The sequence below is a fragment of the Musca vetustissima genome, unplaced genomic scaffold (assembly GCF_032173495.1).
Source record: "Musca vetustissima isolate MV318-11 ecotype Yass unplaced genomic scaffold, APGP_CSIRO_Mvet_v1 utg21114, whole genome shotgun sequence".
NCBI lineage: Eukaryota > Metazoa > Arthropoda > Insecta > Diptera > Muscidae > Musca > Musca vetustissima.
The window spans coordinates 8,835-29,300 of NW_026876481.1; the positions used below are offsets into that span (position 1 = coordinate 8,835).

Sequence of the window (20,466 nt, forward strand, 5' to 3'; positions counted from 1 at the left end):
GGTCTCTCGTTATACATGTTGCATTTTTTTGTTTTTGTTTTCTTCGAATACTTATTAGATTTAGTAACAAATTATAATATTAATAATAATAATAATTATACACAAATATAATAATAAAAAATAATAAATGACAAACAAAAAAGATTATTTACGAGAACATTTTATACAAAGCGAGCGAATGTAAAATAATAATAATAAAAAAAAAACATAAAACAAATGTGCGATACTTGTTACGGATTACATTTGAGTTAGTAGAACAGGAACTCTGGGAATTTGGGAGGTAGGAGTGGTAGGATCAGGATGTTGGGTACAGGATCATGACGGGAACGGTATCGGGACTCTTGGGTGATTGATGGTGTTGAGGGGATACACTGGACAGGAAGACGGGAACAGGACTGGGATGGGATGGGGATATGGGAAATCCTTACTCAAACGTCGTTTGTTGTCGTCGTCTTCAGCTAGAATGATCGGTTCAATTGGTCGTTTCACTGTTTGTCGTATCGTTAGCTTTTGTCTCAGTTGCCGACTGTACCTGTTCGTTTTCCTGAAGATCCTTTTCAACAACTAATGCTGGTACTTCTACCTCTTTCTCAACATTGCTCGCTTCAGCACCAATTGCCTGTGCTTCGTCTTCCTCTTCTAGAGGTTTTGGTTCATCCTCGGCAGTGGCTGTATCACGTTTTTTGTGACTGTGATCGGGTATATTCTGTGTACACGAACAGGGACACATACACTGATCTTTTCTGGCACCACCACCGGGGAATATGGAATTCAAACTAGAACCGAATGGGAAGGGGGCAGGTTGGACACCCAAGGGCAAAGGATCAAATGGTTGCTGTTGTTGTTGTTTATTCAAGTTCTCTTGGCAATTGGCATAGGCTGCCTCGGGCAATATAACTACGGGCATAAATGCTACTATGGCACCCTTGGGGATTTTATCGGGAGCATAGAAGGCCGGGTAACCGGGCACTTGAGGTATAACGGGGATTTGTTGCAGAAAAGCCATCGAGTTCATAATGCCGCCAAAGTGAGCCTGACCAGCGAAGCCGTTACCGGTCGTAAATTGCTGTTGGAATTGATTGCTGTTGAAGGAGTTGAAAGAGGAACTGCTGGGATTGCTATTGCTATTGGCGTTGAAGGATGTCGTAGATGAATGAGCCTTATCAGCTTGGCATTGACAATTATTTGTGGTTGTTGTCTGGGAAAGAGTGGGATGGAAGGTTACATTCTGTTGTGGCTGATAAGTAGTACCGTGGTGAGTCTGAGTCTGGGTCTTTGTCGTAGTGTTCTTGGTAATTGTCTGTTTTTGTGTCTGCGTCTGTGTGGGTGTTTTGCTAACAGTCACCGTGGGAGTGAAGGTCTGGGTTTGAGTGGGGATTTTTTGTTCAGGAGTACGATTGATATAGGCATTGTTGCTCACATAGTTACCAGTGACTTTTTCGGTGACTTTTTGGAAAGGTTGGCCACCAAAGGTATTGGTATTGGTGGTGGTTGTGGTAGTGGTGATTTTGTTGACACCACTGCCGCCGCCACCACCTCCCGAGGTGGTGCTTACAACCTTTTCGTAACCAATAGTTTGTGGTGGCAAATAGCCGCTGGTAACTTTGTTGTTGTTATTGTTAGTTGTCGTTGTCACGGTCACTTTACTGTCACGGTCTTTGTTAACGTTCGTTCCAAAGGAGGTCTTTTCAATATTCAAACCTGTTGCTTTCTTGTTATTATTACCATTTTGAGATTGATTTGTTGTTGTTGTTGTCGTCGACGTCGTTGTAGTTGTATGGGTCTTATAGTAATTGTCCTTTTCAGTTGCGACGTCCGGAAGCTTTGGGTTGCCAATAAATTTGTTGGTGGTGGTAGTGGTCGTGATTTTTTGTTGTTGTTGGGAGGATGTGGGAGTGGGAGTGGAAGAAGAAGGGGGAATATAGGTTAGTACTTGATTGAATTTTTTCTCATCGTAATTATTTTGGTTTTGATTCCTATTGTTGCTGTTGTTGTTGCTATTGACATTAATATTGCTATTATATTGATTTGACTTATTGCTATTTGTATTTGTATTGGTATTGGTGGTATATGTGGATGTGGTTGTGACCTTCTTTTGTGTACTTTCATTGTTGCTGACTGTATAATTGGACACAAAAGCGGTCTGCTTATTGACAGTCACCGTGGTTGGTGGTGGATTAATGCTTAAAGAATATGATTCGTATTTTTTATTATTTGGTGGATCTTTACCCTTTGGTGGCAAGTAGCCATTGTTCTGGTATGTCGATTCCCGGGGATCATCTTTTTTGGGTGGTAGGTAGCCTCTGTCACCGCCTGGATATGGTGGTTCCCTGCCTGGTGGTCCGGGTGGGCCGGGACGATCGGAGCCTGGTAGGCCGGGACGAGATGGCCCTGGAGGTCCTGGTGGGCCCGGATTGTATGGCCCTGGGGGTCCTGGTCTGCCGGGATTAGTTGGTCCGGGTGGTCCGGGTGGTCCATATGGTCCTGGTGCGGTTGGACCAGGTGGTCCGGGTGGTCCATATGGTCCTGGTGCGGTTGGGCCAGGTGGTCCGGGTGGGCCTGGAGGTCCATAGGGGCCTTTTGGTCCTGGTTTGGTTGATCCAGGTGGTCCAGGTGGTCCTGGAGGTCCATTTGGTCCGGGAGGACCTACAGAAGTTCAAAAAATGTTTAGCTTTAGCAACTTTAATGGAAATGCAAGTCTTTACTTACCCTTAGGTCCACCGGGACCCTTTGGGCCGCCGGGTCCTTTAGGACCGCCGGGGCCTTTGCCGCCATTACCACCACGTCCGCCTTCACCGCCAAAACCTCCGTTACCGCCATAACCTCCTTCGGGGCCAGTTACGTGCACATATGGTGGTGCTGGTGGTCCAGTAGGTCCTTCAATGTGAACATATTTACCAGAATTGTCATGATAATATTTACCCTCTTGAATGCCTAAAATAAATTAACTTTATCGAATTAGTTTCCATCCTATCTAACTTGGTAATTCGATAACTTACCTTTATATCTTCCATCTTCATATTTACCATTATCTAAAGAAGGGCAACAAACAAAAAAATAATAGGCAATAGAAAAAAAAAACGAATTAGTAAAATTTCATTCATAAAAATTATGGGTAATCGGTTACTCGATACTACTACAAATCTAATAATTACAACAATAAGTTACTCTAGAACTAAACTAACAACTAAAATAATTGGTTATTTGTTTATACAAGAAAAATAACGGGAGTACAATTAAACGTCATTATTGTCATTAAACTACAAATGTACTGAATACTGGTTACCCATTACTTACAGTAAGCAATAAGCATAAGCCCAACACCATAAGCTTAACCAAAAAAAAATTAATCAAAATTAAAAACAATTTCCATTTGTTAGTAGGAACAGAAAACCTTTTAGAATGGTTTTCTTATTGGTGAGGGGATGGAGTGAATGAGAGAGGTGTGGAAGGTGTTTTGTTAAATAACCAAATCCGGGCGTTTCTTTCCCAAAGAGTAATGGTGGTGTTTTTTGTGACGGAGATAGATAAATTCAAGTGAAAGGTGAGTGTTTTTTCTGTGTACTTGTGTGCAAAAATTGTCAAGTGTGGTGGTGCATTTGTTCGTGGTATTGAGTGTTGAGTGTAGGTGAAGAAGCTTATGAGTATACTGTGTTCTTTTTCGTTGGGTGTGCATATCAGGGGGACTCAAGTGCTTTGTAATAAAATATTAGAAAAAAAAAACAACAAAATATATAACACATGATTCCCATGTATTGAAAGGAAACGGAAATTGACCTCAAATAAAAAGGGGAAAGTGAACAGAGTCCCAAATAACATTATACCATCGGCATTATATTTCGAATTGATATATAGCTTGATAAAGAAATAAGAAATGTGAAAATATAAATGTAATAAAAAAGATAAAGAGAGTGATATAGAGAGTAAATATTCTTATGCAAGAGTGTGCTTGAGCAAAGGAAGAATAACAAAAAAAAAATGCAGTGCCTTGAAAATCCCTAACATATATTCTCTGGCAGAGTTATGTGGCCCCTAAGGTGCTATTACGATCCCTATAAAAATATTTTCTGTGCGTCGTCATTTACAAATGTTCGTTCTTTTTAATTCTGTTCTCAAAAGCTGAAAATAAAGAACAAAATCTTAAAAATACAATTATATAAAATAACTTATGATCAAATACGTTTCGTAACTGGAGCTTGGATACACACATCGTCAATAGATAGATATATTCACAATTACATAAATACATACATACAAGTCGAGTACATTGTGGGCCTTTGCATTAACAATATTGGTAGATAATTAGTTGGATAGGCAGTGATAGTGGTTCCGGCAGCGGTTAGATTCGAATTTGTTTTTTGATTTTCGGATTAGGTGCTAGTTAGGTTAGTGTGGGTGTGTGTGTATGTGGAAATTTGTGGTGGATAAAAAGGAATATAGGTTGGTTTGTTGGTTGGTTTAAAAGGACAGGTTGGGTATCGGGAAAATAATGAGTTTTATGTTTGTTTTTGGGAAATTGTTTTGGGATTGAGGGTTTAGGTCTGTGAATATGGTGCTTCTTAAATGCACATCTTTGGGATTGTTAGTTAGTTTTTATGTAATCCAGGTTCCAGGTGGCAAGCTTTAAAGCAAATTTTGGTTTTCATATTATTCTTAAAAATAATTATATTTAATACGATATAGGCCTAAGGGTCCGTTTTTAGAAATTGTTCGTTTGTTTGCTTTCGGCTTAATATGTACATTTCTTTAAGTGTAGTCCAAGCTCCATTTTGCGAGATTGTTTTATAGACATGTTGTGTGTATGCTAACCTTGGGTGTATCCGATGGCCCCAGGAAAACCGGTCGATGCCTGTCCTTCTAAACTGCCAGAATATCCGCCGCCGAATCCCACGTTGTGACCAAGTTTTCCTGGGGTTCCCGAACCCGATCCTTTTCCGAAGCCAGTTGGGCCGGGAGGACCTGGTGGTCCATTGGGGCCAATGCTAGTTGAGCCAGGAGGACCTGGTGGGCCATTGGGGCCAAATGGACCATTGGGACCTTTGGGTCCCTTAGGACCGTTGGGTCCATTTGGACCATTGGGACCCAAACCACCATTACCTCCGAAGCCACCGTTACCGCCATTACCACCAAATCCACCATTTCCTCCCTGGGCACCAACCACATGATTATAGGGCACGGCAGCTGGTGAACCACCTCCATCTGTAACACACAAACAAACCATGTTCTAGCTCCATTCAATGTTATATTTCGGGTATTTCAAAATCTCTCACTGTAGCTTCCGCTGTTATAACTTCCGGGTTTCAATGCCGAAACAACTTGATTCGAAGGCGATTGCAAACGGGAGGCACCATCATCCAACTGGAAGGCACCATTGCCAACGCCGTATCTATGGATTGAAGGACTCTTCTGATCGGCACCCTTGAATACCAAATTCGAAGAACTTGAGAATCCGGGAGAAACGGGTTTCTAGAATACATGACGGGTTAAAATTTTCAATTCTGTGGTTCGCTTGGGCGAGATTGAAGGACCACCTACATTATCAACAAAGATCAATGGAATATTTGGGCGGACGCCGCCTTCAAATTTACCACAACCAATGGGGAAATATAATTCATCCCATTGTAGCAGCACGCCAGTACTCTTGACGTTGGGGTCATTGGTGGGTGGGTAGGTGACGACAGGTTCCATAGGTGTGACCGTACGATAGCCATGGGCATCGGCTACATAGTGTGTGGCACGCAATACTTTGTAGGGATCAATGTGACCGTAACAGCCGTATGTGACACCATCAGGACCTCGGGTCTCGTGATGGAAATTACCAGTCTTGCCGATGTCATATCCGTAGCGGTAGGCGCCTTTAGTTAGGTAAGTTTGTAAAGGGTTTTTTTGTTGTTTTGATAGGGAGGTAAGGTCAAGAGAACAATCACATAAACAAATTCTAAAGCAAATATATTCATTGTACAATAAACCTAAATTGCCCTGACCTAACGCCTGAAGAGAGTGGAAGAAAGTACAACAACACTGACACTGCTCGCATAAGGAAAAGCACAGGATATTTTGGGTATTTGTGGGAAGTGGGGAAATACTATTGTTTTGATTTTACAATTAGGGGGTTGCTTCTTCATCATTGTTTTTTTTTTTGTCTTTGGAAGAGGGGTCGAGGTGGGGATAGATCGGTATTGTTGTTAATGTAGAAGTATTTTTTGTTTTGGGATTTTACTGATAGATGGGTTAAGTTGGGAGTAGTAAGAAGGTGTTTTTGGGTGGAGGAGTAAGGTAGGTTTTGGGGGTTTCTTTTGGGAGAGGAATAAGGGATGAATATGCGAAGCTTTGTTTATGTACGAGTACTACTAACAACTTCCATTGACATACAGGTTACATATTATACAAAAAATACATACAATAAAAAAGATTATAGGATAATAGATTAGGTATAGGATAAGTGGGTGGAGGAGGAGGAGGAGGAGTGGGAGGAGGAATAGGAATAAAGAGGTGTAACTAGCAAATTTTGTTTGTTTGATTGTTTGCATAGTTTTTTCTTGTATACTGTTTTAGGGTTTAGAGTGGTGGGGTTTGTTTGTGGTGGTGGTGGTTGTTTGTGGTGGTGGTGGGGAGTAGATAGGGGGAAAATATTTACAAGTCGAGACGATCTGTGGCGATCTGTTTAGAGATGGACGATTACGTTACGATAACTGAGTTTTGATTACTACTGCATTTTAATTGGCTGGCGCTTGCGTATTTGTGGCTGTTTTCATTTTAATATTTTTTCGGTTGCTTGGCATATTTTTTGGTTTCGTTTTTATTTATTTACTTTTATTTTTTGTTCGATTCAGCTATGTAAATATTTGTTGTTTTGCCGCTAGATTTTTTAGTAGTAAAGCTACAGAGTTATGTAAATATTGATAAGGAAATAAAAATATTTTTTATGAATTATTTTAATTTAAATTATAGTTTTCAAAAGGGGATAGGATTTTTTGTTTAATAAAACAACAACAAATTACCAAGGATACTACAAAACTACAAGGGTTTAAAGAAATTCAAAACTAGCTACTGACTACTACCAAACAACTTTTTAACAACTTTTCCACAATTTGGTTTTACGCAACAAAAGGAAACTACATTTGGTTTAAAAAAATATAAATATCTAATATTTTTTGGATTTTTTGTAAATTAAAAAATGTTAATAAAATCTAATTGGTGTACGAATCCAATTAGAAATATATATTTCTATTTGGATGTTATTAATATTTCAGTGGGATTTATGATAGGTTAGGTGGTAAAGGGAAGGTTAATGAAATGATTTACTACAAAAATAGAAAACAAAACATCAAACTAAGTTAGAGATGACAACTACGACACAACAAAATAGTTTTCTTTTCTAATTACTTTTGTTTTTCTAAAAGAACATTAATAAATTTTTGTACATGATTTTTTTTTTTTTTTGTATGAGAAGGATAGGATTAGGGATTTGGGTTATTTTGATATGTATTTGGGGGTGTAATATTATTCAAGAAAAGAACAAATTCTACTTACTGGTATCGAAGTTGGAAGAATAATATTGCTTATTGGTCGTCTTTTGATCTTTAATATCAAGAATAAGACGACGATTTTCTGAATCTAATTTGACAGATATTGCGCATTGCACTAAAATGCAAGCGATGGCCTGAAAAAAAAATGAAAGGAATAAAAATAAAGTTGTTAATTTGAAATATAGGAAAAATAAAAAAATATAAACTAAATATTGGAAAAAAAAAATAGTTTTAAAAATAGTTATTACAATGTGCTACATTTAACCAATAAACAAAACAGAAATTTCTTTGGCATGTGGTCATGACCTTAGGTTTTATGTTCATTTCAGATATAGCATATCAGAACATTATTCGAATAATCTTTTATGGTAATTTTCATAAAATGATATTCTTAAAGTTTATCAATCTCCTATTTTGGATAATCGGTGATCTAATTGACAGAGAATCTGAGGATATAATAATATTTTTTTATTTACTTCCCAATTTTCTGATTAGAAAATACACAAACAACTACATTCCAGATATGGGGGTATAGGTCATCTAATAAAAATAAATTCAAACAAAATATAATTTGAATTTTTTTATAGACATTTGTTTTTTTTTCATGCTCTCTCTCTCCCATCGATTTTGTCACAAAGAAAGAAATTCTAAAAGCTTTTTTTCTCTGTTTATTTCGCCAACAATTTCTAGAACTAGTTGGCTGGATTGCTTGTGATTTGCTAATTTGCATGATAATAAATTAAAATAAAATCAAAAAAAGAGAGTGTGCAGAATTGTGGATATGTTACTTAGATATTTAATAAAAAATATACATATATAAATTTCGAAACAACAAATAAACCATAACAGCCATGTTCTTTTTACCTAAGTTGGCAATATTTGATGGCAGCTAGCAGATAAATAACATTTAGCTACATAGGAAATATTTAGTTATTTTTTCTTCTTTTTTGGCAAAACAATGCCATTTTTTAAATGACAAATTACTGTTCTCTTCAATTTTTTTTTTGTTAAAAAATATATTTCTCCTTGTTTTGTTATTCTTTTATTTATTTAATTTTTAGTCACCTTTTTCGTAGCAATTAAAAATTGTTTGTAGATCCGGTTCATATATATATATATATATATAAAAGACCTGTGTGTGTATTTGTGTTTCATCTACTAAATGTCAAAATGCACTCGAATTTCATTTTGAAGTCTTTTCTCTTCATCGTACTATTAAACATCGTGGCATTTGCTTTGTATAGATTTTAATGAACATTATGCAAATTTGTTTCTTTAATTTGATTTTTTTGCAGCCATGACTTGTCTTGGCACTATTCGAAAAAAACATCAAAAAATACAAAAACGCATTTGCGTAAACGACATTTGCAAAAAAAGCACAAAATGAGAGGCATCATATAACAACTTTTCGAAAAATAATTTTAAATTGAGCAGAAAAATTGAAACTGGTACTTCAAAGACTTTTAAAAGCCATAATGCCAAGCCGTGCTTTAATCATTAACCACAATGCCATGAGAGAAAAAATCATTAAAAACAATTATAAAAATGTGTCAAAATAAGGTTCGGTATTCAGCTTTTTGAAAGAAACAAAAATACACAAAAGTTAATAAATAAAATGTAGCGAATATATTTAGTTTGTTTACATCATATTAATTTGATGTGAAAATTAATTGAAAAACAGCTGATATTAATCAGGTTTACAGATTCACATACTGTTGCCTACTTTTAGGCAAAACAGCTGATTCATACGTAAATATCAAAATCCATTGTATGAAAACAATTAATCAATTTTTAAATCTTAAAAATCTCTCAGCTGGAATCATTATATAAAATTGTATATATTAAATGTAAATAACATAAAGGAAATAGTTTTTAAAAATATTTTCCCATCGCATTTACAGTTATGTAAATACCTTGAAACCCGAACTCGTTTGATTAAGCTACATAAATCGAATAAACTGAAACTATTAACAAAAAATAAAAACAAAGAATTTTGTTTTATGGGGGCAATTTTTAACGAATTATTCAATATTGCTTTTTTGACAGCTTTATTTCATTAATCAAGTGTCAAACAATACTAAAGTTATTGTAGAAGCTGTAAGCGTACAGGTCTTCGGAACATGGACCATCATCAAGTGTCTTCGCACATAATAATGTTTAAAGTTTTTATTTTTTAAATGCCAGCCTTAACCAACTGACTGACAAACTGACAGTCGTACAGTGTAGGTCTAAGCTAGTCACATTGTGTGTTATTGTGTGATTTTGTTTGTAGTTTTTTTTAGCTTCTTGATGATGATTTGTCTCTTGTGTCTGGGTCTCGTGGCTAAAATGAGACACCATCAACGTTTCGTATTGTTTTGTTGGCAAAGGGCGAGTCTCAACGCTTTGACTAGTTATTTTGTTGCAATTAAAAGCAGTTATGTGTTATTGACATGTGTATGTGTGTGAGTATGTGAATTTGTTTAGAGATTCTGCTCAGACGCACAATAATATCATATACCATGGAATGTATGGGTTAAGGTTACATAGATGGCTTTCCCCCCGCGAACTAATAAAAAGCAATGTGATATTTGAATCATGGATTTCGCTCAGCTCCCAAATAAATGCGGAAGCTATTTAAGTTAAATATGTTTTTAATTACCCGAAATTAACCAAAACACAAAACCGTTAGATTAAAACATCACAAATGACCTCTGCAAATGTCAGAATACGTTTTTTTCGTTTCGTACTGCCCACATTCTAAAGATAATGTCAAAATTACCATGGGCATCATGTTTAGATATTTTTTATTTTTCTGGTAAGTATGTGGAACTTGTTTCTGAAAGGCAGTACGGTTTGATAGACAGCCTTTGCAAATTCTCATACCCGTTGAATAAGAATCCATCATTACACCCCACCATTATCACCAAACTCATGTACTTTTATTTATTTTATTTATTAAAAAAACATCACGTTTTTGTTGCTCCTCTGGCCAAGCCATAGGTCAATCAGCTTCTCCTTAAGTCACTCATTCTATGTTTTCTACAAACCAAACATTGTTTGGCAAGTATCTTAAGAAACCAAGACAAAAACAAAACTAATCACCAAATCACTTGACGTTTTTGACATAGACAAATGTTTGGAAATCTTGCTTTAAAAATTAAAACAAAAAGTGTTACAAGTCTTATTCACATACGTGCGTACCGGACCAGTTCATAATAAACGCATGACATTTGGCCACATCGAATGTAAAATCTAAATCTGATCGATGGCCCGAAGAAGTAGTGACAAGTTGTTTTTCTCCTAATAATTTTTTTTCTTTTCAAAGAAGGCATTAACTCAGTTTTCAAAACAAATCGGTAAAAGAAATATTTCATACGTGCAGAGAATGGGAAGAAATACCCACGAACATATGTATATTAGGCTAATGACTTTTTTGCAATCTCGTATCAATACAACATATTTTGATAGGTTTTTACATACGATTAGATAAAATCATAATGCTTAGGCGATTCTATAGAAAACCTCAGGTCCAAAATTATTGAAAAAATATTTTATTAAAGTGAAATTGTAAGAATTTGTTATTAAAGGCACACTAAATGACATATCGAAAAGGTTTCAGCATCACATACAAAGAAATGCAATCGATTCAAAATATGGTACCTACACTGAATTGTAAATAAAAACGTCAAAAGTTTATTTTCTCATTTTTCGTAAAATTGTTTAAAATTTATAAATTTTCTGTTTTGGGTTTGTATGATTTAAAAATATATAAAAATAAAAATGATTTTTGTTTTACAAAAAAATAATTTCAAAGTGGCTTTTTAGTAATTAAATTCATCTCTTCTATTTTATATCGTTTTGAGAAAAAAGTCAAAAAGTCATAACCCTAGTGTGTGTCTGCATCAATTCTCGCCTGTGATTGATTACTTTTTGAAATGAAAGACATGTAAATTAATTTTGAAAACGAAAATAAAATGTTGGGTGTGTTTTTGACTTTGAATGCCATAGCTTTAAGCTAAATTCTCTGTGACTTCTAAATAAGGGGGAGTTGTGTTTTTTTCAATATCTACAAAAAAAAGTTTTCATTATGCCGTGTTAGTGCGTGTGAATGTCCTTGTATAGATCAAGTGTAATTTTTTAAATAATAAGTATTTCTATTATGGTGCCTACACAGATATATTCTTAAATGAAGTTAAGATTATGCTGATTGTTTCCATAGTCATGGGAAGGTACATGAGTATTTAAATTTGTTTATATGATATGTTCTTATGTCATTTACATATAATATGCAGTGTATATACATTTAATATTATATGTAAATGTGGGTAATCAGAAAGTGTAAAGAGCTTAAAAATCTTTGCAAATTGTTCTCTCACATATATCGTTTATATATCCATTATTAATATTTATTTTGATATTTAAATAAATTCACTGCCTTCTAGTGGAAACTAGACAAAACATAATTTATTATATAATTTTTTGAAACATTTTTACTTGGCCATGGTCCTTCGCTGAGATCGATTTACGTATCAATATATATTAAGGAAATACTAAGACTATTAATCATTTTTAATTTCATAAAGCAAAACCAACTTTAATTATGTGATAATCGATATCAGCTGATGATGACAATGGCTTAGTTTTGAAACTAGTAGCTGTTGCTAAAATACACTTAATTGAATTTATATTATTTTGTTTTATAAAAAAACAACAACAACAACAAAACAAAATCAGGAGACTATTGTTGGAAACAAAGTAATAAAAAAAATAAATTTCATGGAAATATTTTTATTTTTGCTAACAAAAATTATGCATAGCTAATTTGATAAGCTTTTTGTCTCCACTAGTTTTTTTATTGTTATTACAATTTTATAGATTTTTGTTGGTTTTAGGGTTAGCCAAATGGTTTGTAAGTTTTATTGCAAAATCATCCTCAATGCAAAGCAAAAAAAAAAAAAATGGCAACAACAATTTGTAAATTTTATCTCTTATAATCCAACGCCAAAGTGGCACATGCTTCAAATAATCGAATATGAATTCATTATGCGTTGCTTTTTTTGAATCAGCGTCTTCTTCTTGCCTTTGTAGATGACAAGTGGATTATTGAAGACACAAAAACTTGAACGAAACTAGATAACAGTGAATGGTATGGGATTTTTGCTTGAATTTTTAAGTAATTATTGAAAGATGACATTTAAATAATTTTGAGAATCGGCTGGTTATTAAGATGACATGTTTATGATATCATCAGAAATGAACAAAAAACAAATCCTAAACATAATCAAGGCACTTCTTCTAAGATTATTTATTATTATTTGCACATTTGTTCAAAGAATTTGAAATCAATAAAATTATCATAACTAGTTGACTGAATAATTGACCAAATAAAACTAGTCAAATATTATCAAATAAAGAAGAGATCTCCCCCACCTCTCTTGTGACTACACAAAGAATAGCCAGCCAGGATTGAAGCGACGCTGCCACAACCTTACACACTGAAAAGATGTGTTGCATTTAAAAAATAAAATATTGGTTTTATGGCCACAAGGTCAACCACTGGCCGGCCAACTGCGTCATGAAATGCAGTTGGAATGTTTTAACGTGAATGTCATGGAGGCCCCCACAAACAAATTCTGAGTGCATCTTTTTTTTCTGTAATGCCACGAAAGGCATGCATATACGCACACACACACTTGCACCCCAACAATTACATATTGCATAAAGAGAATGCTGTTACTTTTACAGAAGAAGAAAAAAAATAACTGGTTTGAATGAACATCCATTTTTTGTGTTTTAATGTATACCCTCTACCCTGCCGAATTAAAATAAAATAAGGCTTCCTCTATATAAACGTGTTCCAGAGCTGTTTTGCCAAAAAACTTAACCAGCCCTAACCAAAAAACCACTCTGAAGGCCAAACACATTAAACTTTTTTTTTGGAAAACCCTCCGATAAAAAACAAAAGCTGTGCTTCTTCATTTTTTCCATAAAAATACGGAAATCTCTTTGTGTGGGCACAAACTGCAGGATCCTCAAAATATTCAGATATTCAGATAATTTGGCAAAGAAATATTTTTGTTATTTCAATATTAAAATTAAAACAATTATTGAAAATTGAAAAAAAAAGAATTGATTAGCATTAATTATATTAGGCCTCGCCAAGTTGGGGTTATTAACATTCCGGTTTATGTTGAAGACGAGACAAACAAATAAACGTTGTTTTATTCACATCCGCATTTTGCTATGACCATAGATAGCGATAGCCATAGACAAAAACAAAACAAGATCACCAACATCATTAGCATCTTGGTCATAGAGACAACACAAAACCACGTTAGAGGTGACAGTAGTTTTGAAAATTTTAGCTCTGATGTCACCCTTGCGAAAATAAATATTTTTGCAAAAATGAAAAAAACACAACAACACCTTCGAAAATACAAGAAGTGAAAATTGGCAAATTTTTCAGAATTTGTAACATCCGCCACAACATTTATGGCTTGATTAAAAATTTATTTTGGGAATTTTGTGAAATTATCCCGCAACATGCCAACAGTTTGCTGTTCCCATTCTAGCAAAAAGCCAATAACTCTTATGACTTCCTCTGCTGGCTGCGGTCTTCTCCCACTTATCAAAACATGGCTATCTAATTTAACCTGTTTTTTGTTGGCTTTTATTACAGGTGGCCTTGTTTTGAGGACTATTGACATGGCTTGACTTAATTGTCAGTCTTTTGATGTGCTCGAAATGTTCTACTTAAGGGCCAATTAAATTCAATTTTAGAACAAATCGGCAAGTGTTATGTTTTGGCTACAATCAACGAAATGACGGGGGAAGATGATGAATGTCAATTGGCATGCCAAACAGCTAGCGAACTTCTTACAAAAAAAAACAAAAACAAATGATAATGAAAACAAAAGAACAAAATTAACCCAAATCATACTGGGATAGTTGTTGAAAAGGCAGACAAAGAAGAAAGTCTTTGGAAAACCCCATGTCTCAATTACAGATAATTTATTTCTGGGAATTGGCATATAATGGGGTTTTAGAATTGTTAAAATTGAGGAAATGGCAGTTGAATATTAGAATGTAAAAAAAATGTTTGTAGGCAATAAATCACACACACGCAGGGTTTCAAATGTTTTACGAGTTGGAATATCGCCGGCGACCATTGAAAATGTAGAAGGCATCAATGCCTGCAGTACGGGAATAGACCAAGTATGTCTCGATATAGTGCCATCGAACTCTAAGCGAATAAACGGGATTTCAGGCTAGGTTATACATTTTATAGCTTTGTGGAATGAACCGTGTGCCAACTGTTTACGAACTGAAACACAATATTCCCAATTTTAGAATATTCGTTGGTCCCAGAACACCCTACGAAACTACCAATATATATCATAGGCCTGAAGAATCATTTAATATTAAAATCATCTTTGGAAACACAAAGGATTATAATAGAAAATCTAATATGAATATATATTGATTACCGGTTACTTGTAACCCATTAGTATTGATTTTTTCTCAGAGTTCAATGGTAAAATTGTCGATCTTTGGAAACCGACTACCGGCTAATCGTGCCAAATACAAATTAATTAGAATTTTAATACTAATTAATATTAGTTTAAATCTGGTGTAAGTTCTACCAAGATTCTAGAAAAATGATTACTGATTACTTGAAACGTATAAATAATCATGTTTAATTGTTCTAATATCTAGAATGTAGAAATTAACTTTCTCTAGATTTGTATATATTTTTATTACCAAATGATAACAAAAGAAAATCCAATTACCGGTTACTTTCAGCATAGCTTTCACCATTATCTTTCTTCAAATTTTATTGCACCTGAATTTCTAACGGTAATATAATTTAAATTTGTTATATAACTTTAATTAAATTATTTATGGCCAATATAACTGTTAGCACGTGGTAATTATCTTTTCAAAACGTCCTTATTTGGATGGATCCACACAGAACAGAACATTTGAGTCAGATATTCCGTATGAGTGTGTTTAAAACAGCACACCACCTTATTTTTGTTGCTATTATTATATTTAAATAAAATTATTTAAATCTTGTTTTGGTTTAGACCAAAGCACCGCTACAGCTTTTTTTGCCGTTCTGCGGTTCGAACAACTCAAACATTTGTCATAAATACCGTATAGCCAAAGACCCGAGGAGTCAACCAATCAGCCATAAAATAAAATAACGTAAAATGACATCATCTGGTTGTAGCGTAGATTTCTTCTTGTCATTATCGTCATCATCATCATCATCATTATTATAATAATCATTTCTGGCGAAAGATAGAAAGATTTGCGAAGAAACAAAATTTCGCTTTTGTTTTGAAAACAAAAATATTTGGCAGAGGAAAAAGTGAAACTCTTTCTCTATTCACCAAGAAAAAAAATCCCCTTTATTTTTGGATATTGGGAACACAGCAGATTAACATTTTTTCGTTTTGAGGGTATTTTGCGGCTACTTTTTAAACAAAAACTTTTGCAGGTCATCGTTAACGCCTTTCCCTTTTATGTTACTGTATACCCTAATACAATGGCTCTAAAACACCTCCCGGCAAATTTTTATTTCTTTTCAAAAAAACGTGATATATATTTTGAAATTGCAATAATTATCAAAAGATTGGCGGATTGTATAATTGTTAGGGCGGCATAAACCATAAAACAAACCCCTATTATTGAAATAATCAATAACCGAACTTAAAGATACTTTTATTTGAGCATTTCAATTTGAATACGTATCACAAATATTTACTTTTCATAAGTAGCCAAGCGTGTCTAGATTTTTTTGTTGTTTGAGTACCAGACTTTGCCATCTCCCGAATATTGAGAATCAACGTAGTATGTACTTGCCATAACCGGTGAATGACCTTGAGAAATATGTAAAATAGAAAAAAACAAATACTTGTTTTGCAGCAATTTTGAATTTTGTTCCTCCAACAGAACCGTATGACCTGAGGTGCGGTTGTTTGCAAAAAAAAACAAAAAGGAATATGAATAGCAGAAGTGTTCCTGCAAACGTACACCCAAACAATGTCTACGCGAGTTACCTGAGTTGGATTACAACTATCCGACGTAATTAACCAATTCACAAACTTATTGCTTTGGTGTGGGCTCAGAGTCTTCTGCTCTTCTCTCAGTCGGGGCTTGGTTTCTGTGTCTGTTGGTTTATTCTGTCGTATTTAAAGTTATCATCTTCGGCAGCAACTGATTTCAGCTATATACAAATGTGTATGTACGTACGCCAGTTTTGAAATTTTTGTATTTGAATTTGCTAATTAACCAAGCAAATACTTGCTCTCAAAATATGCCAATTTTGAATTATTTATGGTTGTTGTTTTCGTTGTTTCGTAGTTGTTGTTTTTTTTTTTTTTGCTCATCCAAAAAATGTTCGAATTGTTAATTAAACTCAGAATACTCATAGCCGATTATAGCTTTGAGTGTGTGTTGAATATTTGCACCAAAATCTAATTGAATTAATATTAAAATTGAAATATAAAATTTTTCGATTGAAAACACATGACTAGATTTGAAATGTGTTTCCTATATAAAAACCAAAGTAAATAAAAAGGAACATTTTGAAATGGAATATATCAAAATATTTGCCGGAAAAAAGCAAAAGATATTACAAGATATTACAAATGCATCCATATTGAACAATAATAGAATCCTAAACGACCTTGAAACTTTTGAAGCTTAAGAGGGTTATGTGAATATTTCTGAATTAAAATTTTATAGAATAATGAATAAAAAATATTTTCTAAAATAATTGAAATATATATATATATACATATATATATATATTCCTCTGAAAACTGAATAGGTGTAATGGCCCAAGATGCCAATTTGTTAAGGCAATAAATGAATAAATAGGACGCACATATTTTTAATTAAATTGCATTGAAACTCTACTTCGAAAGGGGTCTAAGACAATTGGATTTGGACATTTTGAACTTTAGGTTGTAACTATTACGAATGCCATAACATTTTAAAAACTTTTTCTTAGAAAGTTTTAGAATTTTTCTTGAAATAAATTTGATTAGTTTGGGAGAGAATTTTCTGTCAGATTCAGATTCCTCTCACATTCCACTTCAGTGTCAGGAAAAGGAAAATCTTCCACCATAGTTATGGGAGAGAAAATGTGGTTTCAATAAGCATATAGAAAGGAAGAAATATGTCTGTATTTTCAATTTTTTATTTTTTATGGTTGTGAAACATTTCTTATTTTTTAAATAAATTTTAGTTTTGTACTTATGTTTGAGAAAAATTTAAGGATAAATTTGAAGGAACTTTTTTTAAAGTGTCTGTTAGAAAGAACCCCTATTTTTCTATTGGCAGTTTTATTTCAGAAATTCTTTCTATATTAGGAAAATTTATAGATTTATGCATTGGAGGAAATTGTAGTTTCACAAAAACATTGTCCTTATTTTGTTGTTTTGCCATTCGTTAAAAAATTATTATTATCCGTTGACGGATTTTTGGTAAACCGAAAAAATTGTAATTTATATACATTACATTTGCCAATTATCGTTGTTATTTACAATTCAACGATTTTTTCAATTCAATTCAACACAATGAATGGAGAATCCTCTCAATGCAGAATAATTTGTATTTTTTAAGGGAACATCACTCACACCTGCTATTCTTGTAATCCGTTTATGTTTTGCGTTCATTTGTTTTTCGTTTTTAAATTTATATTATATTATATTTTTTATACATATTAATTGTTATATATTTTTTAACACTCACCATGCAAAGAACTGCACGCGCCATACTTCAGCAATTATACACGTGGTAAATCACAGGTATTTAAATTAAAATATATATGTTTACGTGATCCAATAAATAAATCTTGAAAATAAAACCAAAGAAAAACAAAAAATCTAAATTAAAAAATTTTGTCAACACTTTTTTTAAGCACTTTTTCTATTATATAAATAATAATGTTTCTTTTTTAAGTTCTTTGGCAACGTTCTTTATTTGCATTTCAAAAATGTATTTATTCCTTTGGGTGTCCTTGTGGTATGTTATAATATGTTCTTGTTTTTTTTTTTATTCTTAACATTTCATTTGTTAATTTGTTCTTGCATTGTCTTCGTTTTTATTTTTTAAAATATTGTTTTGTTCTTTTAAATAACCAAAAAATAATAATTTACAATTTAGAAGTTAAGCTTAGCTTGAGACCGTACCGTTTTGATCGACCTATGAGAACTGAAGATGATACGCCAAAAGCTTTCGAATATAAACAACGTCGGTGCGCAAGCGTTTCTTGGTTTGGAGATGCGTTGTGACGTCACTGAAAGGAGAGTAACCGATCAACCAACCGACCGACCACCTTTGCAATCAACCTACCTACCTAACTACCACTTAACCAGTTGCTCATACATATGTACAGTGACAGCATCTGTCAGAGATTCGAAGCTAACAACCACAGCAACGAGAACGAAATTGTGGCTAATGGAGATGAGCTCCCTTCATCCATTGGATGTGTGTGATACTCTTTTTAATTTTCTACTCTCTCAAAAGCACACACACACACAACCAGGGCTGCCATATTTGCCGATTTATCGGCATTTTGACGATTTTTCACTCTAAAAATGGAAAATGCCGATTTTCCACAGAACGATATTTCAACAATCGACACAAATTGTAAAGGGATCATACAGCATTTATCATAGTATGTGTTATTTTTTGAAAGTTTATTTATGTATCTGTGACACACACAATGCATGAAGAAAATCAAAATAGTTTTGATTTTGAAAATGAACCCCTATCAATCTGGTGAATAACATTCATTTTGAAAGTTGTCAGTAAATAATTTTGTGTACAAAAATAATTGACGGAATAAAAAAACAAAGACAATAACAACAACAATGTATTAGTCAAAAGCTAAAGATTATTTTTTCAGTAAAACAAGCTACATTCTTTTTTGGCCAAAATCTCTTTTTGGTTGTGAGAAAAAAAAAATCACCCCTTTTTCTTATGTGCAAATATAAGTGTGTGTGTGTGTGTGAGTGCGTATTAAAAAATAGTTATGCTTAACCATCAGATATGGTCGTGTTTTAGATTTTAATTTTTCTTTAAAACAAGCAGAATAGCTTGGTTTTTAATTTGTTTTTTTTTTTCAAAATTCTTGTTTCCAACTTGAAACCACACACACAACCTGTTGATTCATTCGAAAAGTTGTTTTTTTATTATTAGTATTATTTAATATATTTTTTTTAAGAAATCATACATACATATATATGTGTGTGTGCATTTGAAATTGTCTAGATTTTCCTGTTTCAACGAAATTGGAGGAATTGAAATTAAATTCTCTTTGATAAGAACACACGAACGTGCACACATACAAAAACAAATTAGTTGTTTTTTTGTTAACACAAATCTACCCCTAGAGGCAACAGCAATTGTTGCAAATTGCTTAATCCGCTTTTGTGGATTAGTGTGTTTAAACGTATGAATTTAATATCAACAAATATTGCCTTAATTTTACATTTAATTGCTGATTTTCGTAATTTTACAGTTTAACACCACGGCATTGACACTTCCAAATTGAATGTCCGTAAATCCAGGAAACCGATATATTTTAATTAAAATGAATTTTTTGTTAGATAATTAAAGCGATGTCACAAATTGTTTCTAATTTATGTAAATCTATCCAATTAAGAATGGTGGACAATACTAATATACGCAATGATTTTTTTAATATTTTACTACTGCAAAAACGGGATATAACGAAATACTAAACTACATACACTCAGGATAAAAATGATGATATACTTAAAAATGCAGAAAATTATTCATCATTTTTGGAAGAAAGATGTCCCAATGATAGCTATTCAGGTTGGAAAACGTATCAAAAATTCCTCAAATTCCTAATTATGGGAGTTGACCAATAAGGTAGATTTTCTACCCAATGAGAATCCAAAATATAAATTTA

General features: G+C 33.5%; 2 protein-coding genes across 2 annotated transcripts; both read right to left on the reverse strand.

Annotated features, from left to right (window-relative positions):
• Positions 1-472: 472 nt before the first annotated feature.
• Positions 473-18,378, reverse strand: LOC133321040 (uncharacterized). The gene is made up of 8 exons (XM_061530141.1): positions 18,276-18,378; positions 7,534-7,663; positions 5,536-5,855; positions 5,271-5,466; positions 4,810-5,199; positions 3,000-3,032; positions 2,710-2,934; positions 473-2,646 (listed from the first exon to the last, which is right to left on the reverse strand). The coding sequence occupies exons 1-8, from the start codon at positions 18,297-18,299 to the stop codon at positions 473-475; spliced, it is 3,492 nt and encodes a 1,163-aa protein (XP_061386125.1). The 5' UTR covers positions 18,300-18,378.
• Positions 4,800-5,236, reverse strand: LOC133321042 (collagen alpha-1(I) chain-like). Its single transcript, XM_061530144.1, has 2 exons — positions 5,002-5,236; positions 4,800-4,959 (listed from the first exon to the last, which is right to left on the reverse strand). Exons 1-2 carry the CDS (start codon positions 5,219-5,221, stop codon positions 4,805-4,807), a joined length of 375 nt encoding a protein of 124 aa, XP_061386128.1. The 5' UTR covers positions 5,222-5,236; the 3' UTR covers positions 4,800-4,804.
• Positions 18,379-20,466: the final 2,088 nt, after the last annotated feature.

Excerpts from the sequence above, each read along its gene's own strand:
- LOC133321042 (XM_061530144.1), bottom strand. The coding sequence starts at position 5,221 with ATGGTTTGTTTGTGTGTTACAGATGGAGGTGGTTCACCAGCTGCCGTG. Across the intron at positions 4,960-5,001 it reads TGGCCCCAATGGCCCACCAG|GTCCTCCCGGCCCAACTGGC; the intron begins GTCCTCCTGGCT and ends ATGGACCACCAG.
- LOC133321040 (XM_061530141.1), bottom strand. The coding sequence starts at position 18,299 with ATGGCGCGTGCAGTTCTTTGCATG. Across the intron at positions 5,200-5,270 it reads TTATAACAGCGGAAGCTACA|ATGGAGGTGGTTCACCAGCT; the intron begins GTGAGAGATTTT and ends TGTGTGTTACAG. Across the intron at positions 2,647-2,709 it reads GGGTCCCGGTGGACCTAAGG|GTCCTCCCGGACCAAATGGA; the intron begins GTAAGTAAAGAC and ends GAACTTCTGTAG.